At 52.5% G+C, this 14569-nt stretch overlaps 1 protein-coding gene across 1 annotated transcript; it reads left to right on the top strand.

Annotated features, from left to right (window-relative positions):
- The first annotated feature begins 760 nt into the window (after window positions 1–760).
- Window positions 761–1489, top strand: LOC119464986 (uncharacterized). The gene has a single exon (XM_037725838.1). It carries the CDS (start codon window positions 761–763, stop codon window positions 1487–1489), a length of 729 nt encoding a protein of 242 aa, XP_037581766.1.
- Window positions 1490–14569: the final 13080 nt, after the last annotated feature.

The following is a 14569-nucleotide window of genomic DNA, read 5'->3' as shown; positions in this document are numbered from 1 at the left end:
GGCGCCGACGCGTCCAGCGTTAGTAAAGCGAAATGTCGCGAAAGGGAACGTACCTCCGAAAGTGATCACTCGAGAGTACCTTCCCTATATGCGTAATTCAGTTAAAAAGCATGATAGAAATTACAAAAGACGCAACAGCACAATGACCGTCGACAGCAATGCGCTTGGCCTCGAAGTTTGCAATAAAAAACCGGCAAGCTTGCGCTCGGTCGTGCAAAGCTTAGGCACAGCGAAACTATCGATCCTCAAGTCTTACTGGTTGCTACTGCTAGGTATTAACTTGGTTTCTGCTAGGTTCTAACTTGGTTACTGCTAGGTTATGTAACTTGGTTGCTGCTAGGTCTGTAAGTAGGTTTTGCTTGGCCTAGTATTTTGCTATCAGTTCGCATTACTGGACTTGAGGATCGACAGTTTCGCTGTGCGTAAGCTTTGCCCGACCGAGTGCAAACTTGCCAGTTTTTTTTCGCACTACGCGGCGCAACCAAGAGCTTAAAAAGCTCCGCTGTTAGAAATGTCTCTAACATTAGTTTCTCTATTTTAGTTCAATGTACAATTTCAACTGATGCCAACCTTTCTCTCTCAAGTTTTCTCCCTCGCCCCATCCGTTTAACCGCCGGCTTCTTGGCCAATCCCCCGTAGTGGGTCCGCACCACCATAATATAGGAAGCAAGCAAGTAAAGAGGAGGTTGACGAAGCGGCCGAGCGCGTTCCACTCGCAGAAAGCGGCCCACGGAGCAGCAGCCGGGCGTCGCTGACAGCAATGGCGGATGACGAGGATGCCTCTGCCGCGGAAGACAAGAGCACCGCCGACTCCTCCGCCGTGAGCACCGCCGACGCCGGCAAGCCCGGTGCAGGCGGCGGTGGAAGGACGCTGGTGACGCTCTTGCTGGTCTTCATGTTCCTGGCGCTAGTGGGCGGCGCCGCCGTCTATGCCTTCGTTCTCAGCGGGGGTGGCGACGAGTCGCCGGCCAATGGGACGGCCAATGCAACCACCGGGGGAGGAGCCGCAGGTGGAGGACCGTCGGTGGACGCGGTCTCTACAGAGGCGACCGCTGATGAGCAGACCGAGAAGCCTAAGCAGCCAGCCGTGGGTCCGGCGGATCCAGCCCAAGTTCCGCCGCCGCCACCACCAAACCAAGTTCCGCCGCTGAATCCAGCCCAAGTTCCGCCGCCTGTTCCACCCAATGTTCCGCCGCCTGTTCCACCCAATGTTCCGCTGCCTGATCCAGCCCATGTTCCGCCTGATCCAGCCAATGTTCCGCCTGATCCAGCCAATGTTCCGCCGGCTTCACCCGGCGGTCCTATCCTACTTCAGCAGCGCAATCAACCCGTCCAGCCTGAAGATTCCCTTATAGAAGAGCGACAGAATGAGACTGAACCAGCAAAGGCTAGCATGGTCGAGTCGAGCGAAGGACGCGAGAAGGCGGGTGACAACAGCACAGCGGACCACGAAGGCAGCACGTCGCGAAGCACGGCCCCCGCTCAATAAACGGTCAGCTCATGGCCACCGCGCTTGCTACATGTCGCTTCTTTATGTAGCGCAGCACATAATGCGGGAAAGTCGACCGGACGCCAAATAATTTAGCACCATTCTTTAAGCACATGGTCGCCGGGATCGGACGGCGTGCGAAAGGCGCGCATTCCTGTCTCAGAAGCTATACTTTACAGCGGCTAGTTTGCTAACCAGAATGGAGATTGCGATTCCGGCACGCCAAGCTGCGGTCGCTACAGGCATTGGTAAGTGTTTTAATATAGACTTTTTAACGGAGAGTAAGCATAACGGAGAGTTCAAGAAAATGCTAGACTGCAAGAGTAAGACTGCTGATTAACTCGAGCAGGCAGGGCTCCGATTTGGAAGCGATGCCTTTTTCGATGCTATTCCTTTTCGCGATTCGTCACTGGTCAGAGCGACGCTCCGCCCGCGTTATCAACAGGATCAGCTGGCTGTGAAGGTGGATGATAAGAAAGGCATAGAATCGAGTGGAAAACATCGCTACAATAATCGCAGCCCAGCTAAGTGGCTATTTCTCGAGGCCCCGTTTCGAAGAGGATGCCAATAGACATCAGTATCACTTTATCGTCAATAGGGAAGTGCCATGACGGGTGAATGATTTAAGGGCTTGTACGTATAAATACCGAATATGCACCGTATTAGAAGTTGCAGGTGGGGGCACGAAGTTGAAAAAGCAGCTATCACTGATAACGAAGGCATATTTGTGTTTAGAGGAGGATGAACAAACTTTCATCATCACTAGATGGGGTGATTAGGTTAGGAAATTTGCAGGCGCAAGTTGGAATCAGCTAGCGCAAGACAGGGGTAATTGGAGATCACAGGGAGAGGCCTTCGTCCTGCAGTGGACATAAAATATAGGCTCATGATGATGAACAAACTTTATTTGATTTGGTAAAAGGATGACGATGATGACGACGAAAACGTTTTATTGACAGGAAAGGGAGTTAGGGGAAGGGTGGTCGGATCCTTATTCCGGGATTCCGTTGGCTACGGTCGCCGCCCTGGCTCTTTTCACGAGGGCTTGCATGCTGGTCCTCGAGGGTTGAGCTGGACAGGGCTGGCTCCCGCCCTTCCCACGTTGGCTGTGGTGTGGTGTCTAAGGCACTATTAGCCTGGCTTCCAAACCCATACCATATGGTACAAATCTTCAGAAGCTACAAATATGGTACAAATCGGAATATGGTACAAATCGCTGAATTTACATTCGGCTAAATGGATTGTGGCTCGATAGCATGTAGCTTTACTGGATTGTTAAATTACATGGTTTGTATCCTCCGTAGATGACATTCTTCTGCTATATCTAATACCTTGGCAGGGCCCGGGTATTTTCGTCGCGATAAGCGCAAGTTCTGTAATACATCTGCATAGGTCACTAATGGTAATGGGAGGTCCGAGTCTACGGGGATGGAGGAGGAGGGACCCAGGGGGAAGAAAGCTCGGGTGGCGGTGTGTGCACGCTCATTACCCTCTACACCCTGATGACTTGGCACCCAAATCGGCTCTTTGCGCGAAGCGAAGACCCCAGATTGTTTCAGAATCCTCCAAGCTAGCGAAGCAATTCTGCCCTGCATGTAATTTCTATATGCAGTTTGCGAATCCGTAATGATGTATTCGGAATTAGGAGGCGAAGCTGCCATGGCAATCGCCACCTGTTCCAACTCTGCAATTTACCCGTGCCGAACAGAAAGTCCATCGACCGCCCGCCCTTGGTGCACCACCGATATTGTGGCGAACCTCTCCTACAGGACCCGCAGCATCCACGAAGAAGCATAGCTCCCTCTAATTTAGAATTGATCCCGTCCATCTTCTTGGCTCTGGCCTTCCTCCTAGCTTGATGATGTTCTGGGTTTTTAGCGAGGGGCAGTGTCGCCAATGCCTCCTAAGAACATGCCTGCCGCCTGAGCCGAGAAGCTGGTTCCTGCCCCTCTCCTCTTTCCTCCTCTCCACCAGGGTCGGCTGCGAGCGGTAGCCGCGGCGGCCACTCCAAACCTAAATCCCGTGGTCCTGCCTCCGAGATTACAGCGGCGTCTGTTGCGATCCCGGAGGCACGACCCGTGGTCTCTCGTTGTGCGCGACACGGTGCGGTGGTAGGAGACTGATATGTGTGGTGCGCGACGCGGTGCGGTGGTTGGAGACGACAAGAATCAGACGACATGTAGTGCGCGCGCCGAGGCGAATTTCGTGCTGATGAAAGACGACAACGTCGAAGTGCACGTGAACACGTGGCACAAGAAGAAAAATAACAAAAGAAAGACATCCAATCGCAAGACAACACGAAACCTCAAGCAGCCAATGAGGAAACGACAAATCGGCCAGAGTGGCAGAAAAACGAGGCAAGCTGGCAGAAGGGAGAAGAGTTCCAGAAGCGGCAACAGGAGAAGGTCGGCCACCGGACCGGGGGTTGAAGACGGGCCGTTGGGTTCCAGACCCAAGCCACCAGGACTTCAGCCAACCGGGGCCTCCCGCTAACCCATTCCTGGGCGTCGCCACTCCATCCGTTCCGGAACTGCTGCCCGAGGCCGGTGAGCGTCTCTCGCCCGTGGGCAGAACGTGAGCTGTCGGGCTACGGGCCCGAGGTCCACGACCAGCTGCCCGGCCAGAACGCCGCCGCCGTCTGCCCGTGCTGCCGAGCCACCTGTCTTCTCCCTCCAAGCCAGAGTTACCACGCTCTGGTAGCCGGTCAAACACAGCGACCTTTTGGTGAGAACACCGCTTCTCTCGTCGTCTCATCTCCGTTTCGCCGCGTCGAGACTATAGTGCGCACTCACACCCGCTGCCTGCCCGAACTTAACTGTTATTAATATCATCCTAGCCATAAGTGCGTTTCATGCTGTGATAGTCTTTTTGAGTGTTTGTTTTAGAGTTACTTTTCGTTCCAGTTTTAATAAATGTTTTGTGCGTTTTCCAACAAACGGCTTTGTCCTCAGTTGGGTTCTGGGAGGCTCCGCCTCAGAGAACCGTCAGAAACCATTAAACATAAGAACCTGTCATCACACTCGTCAAGCTATTGGTCGAGCGTGCGCCAGCCTCGTAGTCGTCGCATCCTCCGCAACAGGAAGTTGGGTCGGCAGCGAGCGCCGTCTCTCCGCGATCACCCTGAACTACGGTAACCTCCGCTTCAATGGGGAAACGAACGACGCGGCAGGCATCTAGTAAAGGAGGCATTGGTGTCGCAAAGCTGCTCCTCCACTTCTTCTGGATGTCTTGTCTTGCTGTCGTGTGGTAAGGGCAGCTGATATTCAAGTCCTCCAGCACCTTGCGCCCCGTTTTCGTTCCTGCAACTCTGGCATATAGACCTAATAGGTGGGCCTCAATTGGCTCATCTGTTGTGTTGTGCACCCCCAAATGCAGCAAGCGCTCCGTAGATGTTTTGACCGACAGTCCCAGCGCCTTCTTATATGCTGTTGTAAGCATGACATCCAAATGATTTAAATGTTATATCGCACTTCCTCATCCGAAGGTACGGAGCCACGTACACGATTCGGCTGAGTATAAAGGCTTGGACCAAACGAAGAGTGCCGTTCTCAATCATCCCTCTTGTTTTATTGCAAAGTATTACTTGTTTGCATGTCGAACGGAGCTTAGCAATCATTTCCGCGTTGGCACCCATGTTGTTAAGCAGTAGTCCAAGGATAAGCACTGTCCCCACTTAAGGGATCGCTGCGTCGTGAACCCTAATTTCTACCGGGGCTTCATCTTGTCGTCTGCGCATGATGAAAAGCGCCGATTTTTTCCGGAGAGCAGTGCAGTCCGCACTCCTCGGCATATCTTTGGACCATCGAAGCAGCCTCCTGAAGCGCCCCAGACTGCCCTTGGTCACCCAAATAGTGATGTAGTCTGCATAGAGGGCGTGCCGAATTTCCTCTATGCGATCGAGTTCTGGCAAATTCACAAGGACAATATTGAAGAGTAGAGTAGAGGAGAGAGGACTGTTCCTTGTGGCGTAGCCCTAGTTCCCATAGGAATTGGTTCGGACCTAAAATCTCCAATCCTTACATGAGCTTGTCTGTCTTGTAGAAAGTCTCTGACGTATTCAAAAGTCCTTCTTCCACATTGTGTCTTTCGCAGGTTGTCCAGTATCTTTGAGCGCTTCACATTATCGAAAGCACCCTTGTGATCCAGGGCTAAGATGGCTCTACTATTGCGTTTCCAGGGTGGGTCAATAACTTCCATCTTGAGCTGCAACAGTACGTCTTGCGTGGATAGACGCTCCCGAAAGCCAAACATGGTGTGGGGCATGAAATCGTTTTCCTCCAAATACGTTGAAAGCCTGGAGGCACTGTTTTCTTCATTAGCTTGCCGGCACATGAAGTGAGCGAAATCGGACGGAGGTTGTTACTGTTTACCCCTAAGCCGGCCAGTCTGCCGATTTCCACGCCAGGGGCAGTTTGCCAGTTCTCCAGCACTCATTGATGTAATCCGTCAGGTGGCCTAGCGTCTTCTTGTTCATGTTGGCGAGCAATTAAGCCTACCGTGATTTTGTCATGTCCTGGCGCCGTACCTCTTCTCATGCTTAGTATCGGCGCCTGTATTTCTTCTTCTTCGAAGTCTCTGTCGAGTTCCGGATTATCCTTGCCTTGATACTGTAACACAGGTTCGTCATCTTTGGTCGTACAGAGGTCGCGAGGGCTGCCACCAGCTGCTCATCCGTAGCTGCATAGCCGTTTTCTTGAGCTTCCGCTACTGCTCTCCTCTCGTCTTGCTGGGCTCGATCAGGCATCGCAAACGGTTCCACGTGGACTCTCAATGAGTCGCCCTTGGCTAGCCAGTTGTTCTTGGCCAAGGTCCACACATATTCCTCTGCATGCGTGATTTCAGCGATTTTGGTTTTAAGCTTGCGATTTAGTTTTTGCTTCTTCCATCTTCTGGTGAGGCCTCCTCCCAGAGGTGGAGCATGTGATTGTCGACTGCCGGGACATCCTCTGAGGTCTGCAGCGTTCTCGTGACTTTCTCCCTGACAGCTATCAGTGATTCAGCCCACTTCTTCGATATGCGAATTGAGTTGAGGATCCTTGGACTCTCGAAAGAGCGACCAATTCGCAAGCCGGGCTTGTCCCCTGCATTTGCGATGCTTGTTGGCGTCTAGGCAGATTCCAAGTATATAGTGGTCCCTGCCTAAGGCTCAGTGCGTATTTTGCCACTCGCAATTTTTAACATTCTTGACTGGCGTTAAATCGGGGCACGTGTCTCTTGACACGCTATTGCCTATTCTCGTAGGATGCTGTGGGTCCGTCAGAATAATAAGAGCCATATCCGATATTGCTGCTGCCAATTCTCTGCGTTTTAGGCTCTCGTTGTTGTAACCCCAGAGAAAGCTGTACGCATTAAAATGCCCCACTATAATGAGAGGCGCGGATTTTGCAGCCTGCGCCGCTCTCTGAAAGATTTCATCAAAGACTGCTGTCCTGTGTTTCGGCCGGCTGTATATATTTATTACCCCTTTACTGGAACGAGAGTTGGGGAGAGTACAAGCCATTATATCCATGCCACATGGATAGTGTAGATAAATTTGTGCAGAAGGTGGAAGAATACCTTCTCACGCTATAACATAATGATGTGTTTTTTTCTCTTCTCTATTTTTGAGGCTTACGATTTGTTTAATCTATCGGATGTTGTATCGGATGTTGATGTATTGGTTGTCATTACTGATGTATAGTTTGATTTATTGTACATTGTACTCCTACGTGTACTTCCAGATCCACTCCCTCTAATGGCTGGTGTAAGGCTGACAGTATTTGTTAAATAAATATAAATAAATAAAAATAAACACATGTTCTATGTCAGACTTGAGCTCTAGGTCTATTGCTTAAGCTCTACTACCCTTATGTACAAGTATGCAGGTCGAATTGTTAGTTTGATGCGTAGTGTATGACCTGAGTTTAGCTTCCACATTAACGTCTTGTAACGCGATTACACCCGGCCTCTCGTCTAGAAAGTCCACATACTGTTGCAAGGATTCCCGCTTACGTTTAAAACTCCAGCTGTTCTTTTGTACAAATTATTATCAATTAAAAAAACTTGAATTGAATTGAAAGTTGATTGTAATATTGTCAACTTAGTTCGACGAGCCATGTTGCAGACTGGAAGAAGTCAGTCCATGTTGTTCTGTACTCAGGTCAAGCGTGTCATCACACGCAATGTGCCTGGTACCCATTTTCCCTGTCAATCTGGGTGTTTTTGTGCGCGAGCATTCAGCGAATTCCTGTAACATTTTTTTTGCTTAGCGTCTCTTCAATTCTTTCTACGCTAGCCTGTAGGCTTGGTAGCATGCGCGATTCCATTTTTGCGATTTCCTCCTGCATTCGCTTTTCCATATTTTCCATCCATGCACTGAATTTCTGTGTAATTGCGTCCGCGTCTCGGTGCGCCGTACACTCCGCTATCGAAGGTACAGCTGCCAACGCCACGCCACCGCCCGACGCTCCTCGCCCGATTTCTGACGTGCGTGGGGGTAACTTAGTCGCACTACCTGACGGCGGCGTAGGAGGGTACCTGCGGTGGTATACAGTTCTCTGGAGCGTTCCCTGAGGTCTTCTCTCTTAAGTTTTTGTATTTCTAGCCTGAGCCGTTCTAAGCCCTAAGTTTTTCATCAGCCAACCTGAGGGCAGGGAGGCCACCACATCTGCCCAGCTCACCTTGTTGCTGCTCATTTTGTTTCCGCATCTGGGATCTGGCTCAGGCCCATCATGCTTGTCTGCTGGACGACCGCCTCCCCCAGGGCCCCCGCTGAAGGCTCTCGCATGCGGTCGAGGCGAAGGGATATCCCCCCGCGTCCGCAGGTCAGGGGCTTGGCTCGTTACCGCATTACTGGATTGATGTTGCTGATTGGCTTTTCCATTGACGGGTTTCCGCCTGGCTCCAGTTCGAGCACCTCCTCTCCTGTACTTTTGGTTGCCCTGGATGGACCCCGTGGGATTAGGGCCCCCACAAATGAAGCAGCTGGGTTAACACTCGTGCTCCTCTTCTAGATTCGTCTCACCGCAAGCCGGACATCGGCTGGCCTGCGGATTAGGGCAAACATCGGCCCGATGTCCAATCGTGCCGCAGCGTGCTGCACCGTAGACAAACTGGTGTCGTCTTGCGGTAGAGGCAAACCGGCACAGCTTCTCCCCAGTAATAAACGTTGAAAGGCACCTTCCGGCCCTCGTACGCGTTGGTATCTCCTAATTTTCGGACTCCTACTACTGGAGCCTCCGGTGAGTAAATGGCCTGAGTGACATCCGCTTCAGTGGCCCTATAGGGTCCTCTTGAATGGCACCACGGCTTTTGTCTTGAGGCAGGTTTGAAGGCTCGGGCCTGTCCTGCGAGTTGGAGCTGTCCGATCGCGAGGACCTGACGAATAAGTTGAGCCTTCTTGATGCCAATGATAATTATATTCTGGTCCCAGGCCGGCCGAACAGCGAGCGCCGGCGACGCCCGCGGAATGCCGGCGGCAGCGTACATAGCTCGCCCGATCTGGTTGCTGCCCGTGCTAGGTTGAGAGTTCCCTTTGGCTCGCTGATGATCACAGCTTCTTCCGCTCCGAATCTGGGCATAACTTGTGGCTTCCAGCGTTTACTTTGAGCTTGCTTGCCCAGCGCCGAAGCGGTGGCGTGACCGTCGCTGCCGCCACCGTGGCTTGGACTTCTTTGTTCAAAATGGGCGCGTCTCGAGGTTGCTCGTTCCCACTGTTCTAACTTCTTCTGGATGGTATACTTCGTAGTTTTGTGAAAAACTGGCGTCTCCGTGGTCTAAAGCTCCATTTCTCGCATGCTGTCTGCGTCGCAGCCCCGTACGAGAACCATGGCGGCCGCGTCTGGTGCCGCGTTCGCGGCCTCCGCGTCTACGGCATTCGCGTGGTCGAAGAATCTGGTCCCTTAGAACTGCCAAAAATTGGCCCACCTGGTTCCTGCTTCCTGGTAACTTCACGGATGCAGTCCAACTGGTTTCGGGCGGTGCAGACTAAACGTTTGGCAACAGGACGTCGATTCGGCAGAGCCGACATGAAACGTGTCCGCTCTCCTTGACGGCTCGCAGCGCTGATATTGATGACCATAACGTTTTGGCGCATACGGGGATCGGCTAAGAGTCGGGCAGATTTTATATACGGGCTAAGTGAACATATTGCCACGGGGCTATTCCGCAACATCGAGGAGCGTCGATGAAGGCTAGCTATCAGAGCGCGCCAGATTTGATCTGGCGCGCTCTCGCCCACATGGTTGAACGCTTCATCGCCTTGTAAATATATTGTAAATACGTTTTTTGATGCAATTGTGCATGGCTCAGTGAATGTGAACTATGTTGGCTCGCGAAGTGCAGCCACTGAAGAAACATGCCAAGCACGTCTAGTCTTGATGAACTCGCATGTTTTATTGCGTCTGAACGCCGACTACCGCGGCCACCAATGCTATGTATCCTCCTTGGCGGCCACTTATCACTTGCCCGCTAGGCATGGCGCAACAGCAACACAAAAAGGCAGCGCTGCTTGGGGGGCGCTGCATTCCGGCAACTTAAATATTGTATGAGTTTTACTGTTGTGTCTGCCTCCCCGTAACATCTTGGTGCAAGTGCTGGGGGTATTCCCCCGTAGTGGGTTGTGCTATTTCTATAGGCACCAAACCAAACCAAAAGCTGGGGGTATAACGCAAGACGGAGCTCCGCAGCGGCCGCCAAGTCGCCACGCTCGGCATGTTTACAGGCGGTGAAACTGCGTCACCGGCGGCCGCCATGCCAGCCGCCATCCTGGTTCCACCCCGTGACCCTGGGACCTTTTCTGGCACTGATGGCGAGGACGTCAACGAGTGGATTCGCCTCTATGAATGCGTCAGCGCACATTACAGGTGGGACCCGACCTTGATGTTGGCGAACGTATCTGAAGGGAACTGCGACGGCCTGGTTTGATAACAACGAAGAGGTCATCACGAGCTGCAGCTTATGTAAGACTCAACTTCGGGAGTTGTTTGGCCAACCTGCAGGCTGCCAGCGTGCCGCCAAAAAAAGAACTTGCCTCGCGTGCGCACACGTCTACCGAGTCGTACCTGACGTACGTTCCGTATATGCTGGCCCTTTGCCGGAAAGTTGACGCCAACATGACAGAAGCCGATAAGGTCGCGCATGTGCTGAAAGGGATCGCGGACGATGCGTTTCAGCTGCTCGTGTTTAAAAACTCTTCGACAGTCACCGAGATTCTCACTGAATACCGACGCTTCGAAGAAGCTAAAAGCCGTCGTATTGCCCACCACTTCGCCCGCCTCCCGAACACGGCAACGACATCAACCTGTGAGGACGTTGGTATGACGACTCAGCCTTCCACGTCGGAGACTATCACCCGAATCGTTCGACGCGAAATCGAAGCCGCATCGCCTGCACATTTCATGCGAGGGCAGCCCAGTGATACCCAACCGACCATTTCACTGATACAATCCGTTGTTCGTGAAGAACTGGCAAACGTAGGCCTTCAAAACGTCTGCTCGGTCAACCGTCCTGACCTTTACCCTTCGGCCGGCCCTATACAACGCCATTGTCCTACTCCGAATTATTGTGATCCGCATGCGTAGAGGACACCAGACGATAAGCCAATTTGCTTCCGATGTGGAAGTGTTGGACACATTTCACGGTACTGCCGAACTCCTTGGTTCCTGCGGCTCCTGGGCACGTTTCGCCTCGGCATGCGCCAACGTCGCTGCACAACATGGCCGATTGGATCAAGGTGACTACTACTTGTCACCGCCCCGTCACAAAGGGGATGTCATTAAATCGCCATCACCTGAAGTTTCTCTGGCGTGAGCGACTGCAGATGGTTATAATGAACTAGGGTGCTATGCAGGATGCCCCGAGTTTGGCGAAACTCGGGATCTTCACGAGCTCTGGCGACGCCCCAAGATCAAAGAACAAATGGTAACAAGACGAAGTTTGCCCATCGGCACGCCTCCAGTTTCATTGGTTAATCTAGATTCACTCTGGGTGGCTATTATCCCTTGGGCGTTGCCATATGGGCGGTCGACAAACTGGGGCTCACGTGATCATACGGTCGGTGCATGGTCGTGCCTTCTTTCACTTGTTTGTCGTTCCACCGAGTGCAATACAGGCACAAGCAAGTTATAAAATAAATTCATTTAGTACAATAATATTAGTCACATTAACGTGGGTTGTAAGCATTTTAATGTTTCCACGATGTACACGGAATGTGTACTAGACTAATTTGTATTTAAATACGTTTCGCGTTATGCCATGAGGGGACGCTCGCCCCCCTCTTTTTTTTCTGGATTCGATTGGCACGGCTCGATACGTGCTTGCTCTAGCATTTCCGAGCACCGATTGGTGTGCGCTTGCTTTTCTCACTGGGTTTCCAACAGATCGCTCGTTGCTCCTTTGCTCTAGATTGGATTGGTGCGGCTCGCTACGTGCTTGCGCTCCCATTTCCGAGCAGAGATTGGTGTGCGCCTGGTTTTCACACTGGGCTTTTAACAGATCGCTCGTTGCTCGCGCTAAAGAAAAGCTGCGAGTAGCGCGCGCATCCAGCTACAAGACGAAGTGAGCGTCGGCTAGCGCATAAGTGGTTTGCCGCGCGCTTACCGTGTAAGCACACAGGAATGCCGGAAAGCACACATACAAGGGTCAGAAAACTACGCTTTATTTTCTTTTACTTTGCTATACACCTCCATACTGGCAAGCGTCGAGCGATGGCTTCTAACAACCGCAGGAAAGAGTCTTTGTAGTGGCTAGCCCGAGCGATCCGTGGCTGCTAACAAGCGCACGAAAGGGTCTTTGCAGCGCACGTGGATGTTGACTGCCCCCACATGCATCCCAGGTGGGACTCCAGCATCGGTGCAGTTCCCCTGTACCCATTGCTGACGAGGGAGCGCTTCACTTTTTGACAATAACTTTCTTTTTTTTTGCGTGTGAACGCCCGTGATGGGGTCCACAAAGTTCACGCTTTGGTTGACTGTCTACCAATGCGGATTGAGGCATAGCCCCGTTAGCATCCACTAAATTTGGGATACATTTGTATGCGGCCAATTCGTCACTATGAATAATGGTCCCCGGTTGAACATTGGCTGCAATAATGGCGCCTAGCGTCGCCGCCTTTCGTCGGTCGACTTTGAAAGTCGCAGCACCCCTCTGGTCGCGCAGACCATGCCGAATACCCATGGGCCCCCAACTTTAACACCGCCGTAATTTTGGCGGCTGGCGGAAAGTTGTCGCCTGTCATTAGGCGGCTTCGATTGTATACTTTTGCTCGCCGCGAAGAAGGCACTCATCAATTTGCGCTATCTACCCGGGGTACCAAGTGGAGGTCGCGCCAGCAGCTCGTCCCTCGAGACCTTACGGGGGTATTTCGTCCTGTCGGCGATGGTGTGCTCCTATAGAGGAAACAAGTCGCCGGTCATCTCCTTCAACAGCCATATGTCTACGCTTTTGCTCACGCAGTACGTGAGCCAAATCATTTGCCGCTTGGAGAGGTGGTCGTTCGGATGGCCGAGGCGGTCCGTGTTGGCGAAGTAACGTCCTTCGCCTCTCTGACCGTGCAGTGCAGCTTTACCGTGTAACTGCAAAAACTGATTTCGGCACCTGTTGCATCGAAAGGCAGCCCGGCTTCCATTCTGAGTCTTCCAATATAATGTGACCACTTCGCCTACGCAGGTTGGTTGGCCCGGGTTGAACCCCAGGTGCTCGTAGGTGCCCCAGTACTCCGATGACGACGCCGGACCTGGCCTGGGGCTAGGGCGCGGTGGACGAGCAGCGCTTGAAACAGGAGAGAGCCGAAGCGATCGCACGAACTTTTCCTCCGCAGCCTAGTCACATCAGTCTGTGCTCGGAAAGCATAATATGCCCGCCACGCAGTCTCCGCAGACAAGGGCGTTCGCCTAACCCGTCACACAGCCAGCGCACTGACGTTTCGGAAAGGCAAAAACGACGCTGAAACTCTACGTCGGTCATGTAGCTGAACGGGTCCAGATGGTCATATTGACGCTTGCCGCCGCTGGATGCGATGACACTGGCTGCTGCTGCCGCCGCCATGCTCCCGAGTTTAACTCGAGGGGGGTTTCGCGATGTACGAGTTTGGCCCGAGTTCGCGTGTCAATCAAAACCATAGGTCACGCCCCGAGCGAGGCATGTAACTCTTGTGCGCGCCCACCACGGTTGGGCCACGCCCAACTTATTTTTCGACAACAGCGACGTGGTGCGGAACTGAGAGGCATTAACAATCTTGACCGGCGAAATAAAACACGCACAACGCACTGTCATCGGTGATGTACTCAGCACCACTATAAAAAAAAAGCGTCGACTTTCGCTGCCTTATGCATATGTCTTCTTGGGCTGTGATGACCCCACAACACGGTTCATTGCCTGCGTTGTGGCTACGTAGCGCACAGCAAATAATTATCCGCACGTCACTGTAGCTGCTTGCAAGGCGTCGATGCGCCGTGGTGGACGACGATCTTGAGCAGTGCGTAGTGTTTTCCAACGACAACGTATCGCAGCTGTCATTTGAGATGGCTGCTCTGTCAATGATATAGTGCAGCAAACACGGTCAGCGGTCAGCGCAAACACACCCAGTGCAATGGCATTTTGTCATCACAAGCACAGCACACTAAACAATTGCAACACCTTCCTGCGTTCGAAGTCTAATTTCCTAACTGCACACAAGAGCCCTAACCCACCAAAATGCGATTGCTGCGCTGTCGTTACGATATCCATCTGCGATCGCTGTTAGCTCAGCAGCAGAGGCAATCAGCAAGCACATTGGAGTGAACAACACACTCAAATTCTGCGCGCATGCGCACGGAGGCACCTTCAATGGGCAAGCGGTGACAAGCGACGAACTGTGTCGCTGGGCAGCACGCTCGTGTTCGCAATGCATCGCGGAGACTTCGCGCACGCAGATAAACTGGTGCATTTTCATTGTGCTGCGTCACTACGGACCCAGAATACCGCACAGCCATTTTGCAACGACAGCCGTTGCTCCCGTCTCTATGGCTAAAGTGTCGTTTCAGTTGGTAAAGCGGCGGCCTTAATAGCCGCCGCAGTGAAGCACCTGCGGTGAACAGCCATGCCGCAGCGCTGCGTTGCCAT

This window comes from Dermacentor silvarum, chromosome 9 (genome assembly GCF_013339745.2).
Source record: "Dermacentor silvarum isolate Dsil-2018 chromosome 9, BIME_Dsil_1.4, whole genome shotgun sequence".
Taxonomy (NCBI): domain Eukaryota; kingdom Metazoa; phylum Arthropoda; class Arachnida; order Ixodida; family Ixodidae; genus Dermacentor; species Dermacentor silvarum.
This window is presented reverse-complemented; position numbering and strand designations above follow the sequence as displayed.